Below are 5,000 nucleotides of genomic sequence, written 5' to 3'. Positions count from 1 at the left end.
ATTTTATTTTATTTTACCTCATTTTATTTTATTTTATTGTATTTATTTCCTTTGCGTGCAAGTGCGTAGTGCACTTTCAATTGTGGCACAAGTGGCATTTTATTTTATTCTATTTTATTTGATTGCATCTTATAGTATTTTATTTTACTTTATTGTATTTTTTGTATAGTATTTATTCTCTGTAAAATTAAATGTATGCACAATTGGGTATGTAAGGTGGTCCAGTCGTCCGGTACTCGTCGTCCGGTACTCGTACTGGACAGCTCCGGCAGCGCGGAATACCTCTCCCAATTCCAACCACGTCAGTATAATAAGCTCATTTGAGCACTATATATTTTCATACCCCTGAAGACGGTCCTAGGACTAGGACCGAAACGTCGGGCATTAAAACTCCCACTTTGAGTCTGGTTTTACGCTTCTCCCCCTTTCAATATATATATACATATATATATACATGTATATAAAATATGTGTATATATATATTTGTGTGTGTATGTATGTATGTATGGTGTTTTTTTCTTGAACTTTCGTGTGTGTTTTGGTATCCTGGTGCAGGGATTATGGATGAGTGACCGAAAATTCTAGTCATTGAACAAAACTGTCATCATCAGAAATATGGGAAACATTTCCAACCGTGCAATGTCCGGTGTTGGGACTCTAAGTGAGCGAAAAGTTGTGAGACGTTGAACGAAAATGTGTGCGCATTGAGTATGTAGTGTGTGTTTCTTTTTATATACTTTTTATTTTTATTTTTTGTGGTGAATGTATCACTGCGGACACCCAAATCTGACCCATGGTATAAAAATAAAAACATATCATCATTGTTTTGACAAAATATCACTAGTTTCAAGGACATTATGATATGTACATACATACATACATACATACATACATACATATATATATATATGAATATATATTACCAGATGTTCAACAACTATGGATATATCTTTATTACTCTTTGTACTCAATGGGTCACATTTAAGTGTCCTTAATAATTCGTCATTGACTAGACATAGAAGAAATATTCTCCAAGGTTCAGTGAACAGTGAGAAAAGAACAAGAACAAAATGAAATAGTTCACCTAGTGTAGTTGTGTTTATCAAACAAACTTAAAAAAAAAATATGATAACCAAGGTATGTCTGTGATGCCCCTTTGTATGTTCATCGTAGAACAATATTCAATAAGAACATAAGAAATGGAGGAGACTAGAAGAGTGCGGGGTGATCTAATGGAGGTGTTCAAGTAGATCAAAGGCTTTAACAAAGATGACCCAAAGGTCATCATATTAAGACAACATAGGAGTACTCGCAGTAATGGCTTTAAAATGGACAACTTTAGATTTAAGGAGGAATTAGACAAGAATTGGTTTACCAATAGAGTAGTCAACGAATGGAATAGACTTAGTAACCAATGTAGTGGGCGCTAGAATTATCGATTGTTTTAGAAAAAAGGTTAGACGACTTTATGGATGGGGATGACAGGTGGTAATGAACATGGAACCGCCAAGAATAGGCCTTATGGTCTCTTGCAGTCTCCTGTATTCTTATGTTCTAGTGTGGTGAGTTGACGCGCCTACTTGCATTGTCCCTTTGTTCCGCCATACGTTTTGCCCAAGCGGGCCTCAGCTGGCACCGTGAGTCGTGCGGTGTCTAGCCCAGCATGCCCCAGCGGTGCAGGCTCCACCCCACGCTACGCAGGCTGGGTCACGTGGTTGCTGCTCTGGGAGATGATTGGACCGAGGCGTCCTAGCGACCCGGCAAACAGCGGGTTGTTCTGGTTGGATATGTCTCATTACATGCGGCGGCACCAGAGAGTAGTCACAGACCACGAACGCAGCGCGTTCACTCCTGCAAACAAGGTAATTCGTCCTCCCCTAGTTCACAAATAACTATTTCGCTGCATTACAACCACAGTAGACGAATAAAGGAGACACAGAGCCCCTGTGTTTGTATCTAGCCTCATCCTCGGTACCACTTTACCATATTAGACCATAAGGCCCACACTAGACAGTTATATGTCCCTTAACATCTGTCATTTTTATCCATAAATTATCTAATCATCTCTTAAAACAAGCAATAGTTTCACGCCCGTAGGCTGTGATTCGGTTCCCGGATAAGGCCCAAAACTTCGCTTATGACGTCTATGGTTCCAATCACTGGGTACACACAAATCCTTAATTAATCCTTTGACTCTTAATAGTCTTCTTTCATATAATTCTTCCAAAACCTTCTTTCTCCCCACATCTATTTCCCCTTTCCCTTTCCATCTCTTCCCCCTTCCCTTTTCCTCCCATCTCCGCCACTCTCCTCAATTCTTCTTCCATGCGACTGACTAACAATTCTAAATAATCGTTTCATGGTCATTATTGTTGTCAATATCTATAGTGTCAGTATTCTAATATATGTCGACTAAAATTATTCCCATAACATCAATCCCTTATGCGATCAATATCTTGAACAATATTTGAATGGTGTATATATATGTTAACTATTATTGTGTCATGTTTATATATGAAATGACCCGACATAGGTTAGATCATTGCAGAGGACAATACAACTTATGCTTAGTCTTCGTAACAATCTCCGGAAATTTATATCAATTTAATAAGATTATTCATATGTTTATCTTGCATTGAGTCTTCCTGATAATCACAAAAATTCATATCAAGATAATAAGTATACACATATATTTTGGGAAATTATTTTTGTGGCTATTTAGAGGCCTAGGTTAGTACCCTTTGCACAGCTAAAGGGGCTATCACACTGATTTATTTTTACTTCGACATCCTACATCCAATTTCCATTTGAATAACTAAAATACGACTTCGCTTACAGAAATCTAGACTTCTCTAAGAACATTTCAATAGTATCTCTAACATTCATACAGGTTTACAATCTCTTTGCTATACATGACGGAAAGATAACTTTATATCTGAAGATTTGAAAGATAAAATACTTTAATCTAAGTAGTTTTTACTCAAACGAACTTTCAACGGTCGGTGCTGGTGAAGCCTGTGAAAGTCCAGTGTGATAACGTTTTAAGTTCAAAAGTTCGTCGACACTTGAGTTGTTCCAGTCAGCTCATAGATGGCGTCAGTAGCAATTCTGCTGCGATATTGAATACATTTAATTATTTATTATCATATTACTCTATTACATTATCATTATGATTTCTTATCACAGGACTATATTATTACTATTATGATTTACTATCATATATTATATAATTATTATCATGTATTGTTATAATACGATATTATATCATCATTAAGATTTATTACTATATTTTTACATTATACATTTATTATGGTCTATCATTATATTATTACATTATATAATTATCATGATTTATTATTATTGTATTACCAAGTGCAAGTCTACGAATTTCAGATATCAGCTTTACTGAATTGACCCACTTTGCATATTTTCTTTTGGCTGCATATTTATACAATTTAGAATTACGAATACATTCGCTTTAATGATAGAGGGGGGTCTAATGTATCATAGAAAAATATATAAAGAAATGATTAAAGATATATAACTATGTATGAATGGGGCAGAATCAGTTGTCTTCAGAATTACATGTACATAATAATAACCACAAAAAATCCAAATCTTTTCATTGAATGTTCCATGATTCTCTGGATATTTGTTTGTGTACAAAAAACATGTGGAGTATATTTATGTATATAACAGTACACATGCAGTTCTAGGGACATTCATACCTGGCACACTACGAATATTTCCTTATGCTTTTTAAGATTGTATTTTTGAAGGGATATTGTATTAATACGACAAGAATATCAAACTATTTATTTGCATCGTTATTATGATATGTCATTGGTCAGATTTGATTGTCCGTAAGTTTTCATGTGTTTTTTGTGAATATAAATGTAACACTGGCTGTCTCCAGGCTCGTTGACTGCAAACCCGAGCCCAATAACCTCAGCCAACGGTCCTCGTATTGTAAAGAACTAATTTATCACCGCATGTATGTACGTATGAACGTACATACGTATGTATGCATGTATGTATGTATGTATGTATGTATGTATGTATATGTGTATGAATGTATGTATATATGTATGTATGTACTTATGCATGTATGTGTGTATGTATGTATGCATGCATGCATGTATTTGTGTATGTATGTATATATGTGTGTAAATATATATTTATACAAGCGTGACGCATACGTACATACATACATACATACATACATACATACATAATGCCATGCATACCATACTTAACATACATGCATGCATATATGTATGCATACATACATACATACATACATGCATACATACATGTATGTATGCATACATGTATGCACATATTAACGGGAGTGTGAGTGTGTGTGTGCATATGTGTGTGTTCTATTTCTGTTCTTCGTGTTCTCTATGTTATCTTTAATAACCCACATTTGAACATTCTTTCCTCCTCCCATTGATTTGAAATAATTTTTGTGAGCTGTATTCAACAACAATTCCTCTCACCACCTATTTGTTTTGTAATCATTAGAATTTAAAAGAAATCCGGCCAGTATGAAATATAACATTATTTGAAAACTGTCTCATTTTTGTTTCATATCCTGTGGTTATTATTAAATGAAGCTGTTTGTTTTAATGATGTCGTGTAGGTGTAGATAATACAAAGAAAACATTACAGTCAGTGAGTGTGCTTTTGTCTGTAATGAGTAATGAGTATTAATCAAAATACCCGTGGGAGTAGTAAGATTTTAACTACAATGAATATTAATCAAAACAACCGTGGAAGGTTCATTAACATGACTAGTTACGTGAGATCACCAGACGGTGTCTTGGGCTTCCAGTATCTGATTTGAGATTTTTTATTCATTGATTTATTTGGTTTCATTTATTTATTTATCTATTTATTTATTTATTTACTTTTTTTCTGTGTGGGGTGGGGGTTAGCGATCTTTTATCTTATTTACTTATTGTTTATTTATTTATTCATTATTATTATTATTATTA

General features: G+C 34.4%; 1 protein-coding gene across 1 annotated transcript in view; it reads left to right on the top strand.

Moving 5' to 3' along the window:
• LOC143028046 (uncharacterized) overlaps window positions 1–3,981 on the top strand; it is a 5,319-nt gene extending 1,338 nt beyond the window's left edge. Inside the window, exons 2-3 of the mRNA XM_076189688.1 lie at window positions 1,559–1,637; window positions 3,917–3,981. Of these exons, the coding sequence (XP_076045803.1) occupies window positions 1,559–1,637; window positions 3,917–3,981 (144 nt within the window). The remainder of the gene's footprint in view (window positions 1–1,558; window positions 1,638–3,916) is intronic.
• Window positions 3,982–5,000: the final 1,019 nt, after the last annotated feature.

Source organism: Oratosquilla oratoria, chromosome 9 (genome assembly GCF_046742065.1).
Source record: "Oratosquilla oratoria isolate Oo_2021 chromosome 9, ASM4674206v1, whole genome shotgun sequence".
NCBI classification, from domain to species: domain Eukaryota; kingdom Metazoa; phylum Arthropoda; class Malacostraca; order Stomatopoda; family Squillidae; genus Oratosquilla; species Oratosquilla oratoria.
Note: the sequence above shows the minus strand (reverse complement) of the source record. Positions and strands in the feature narration are given on the sequence as shown.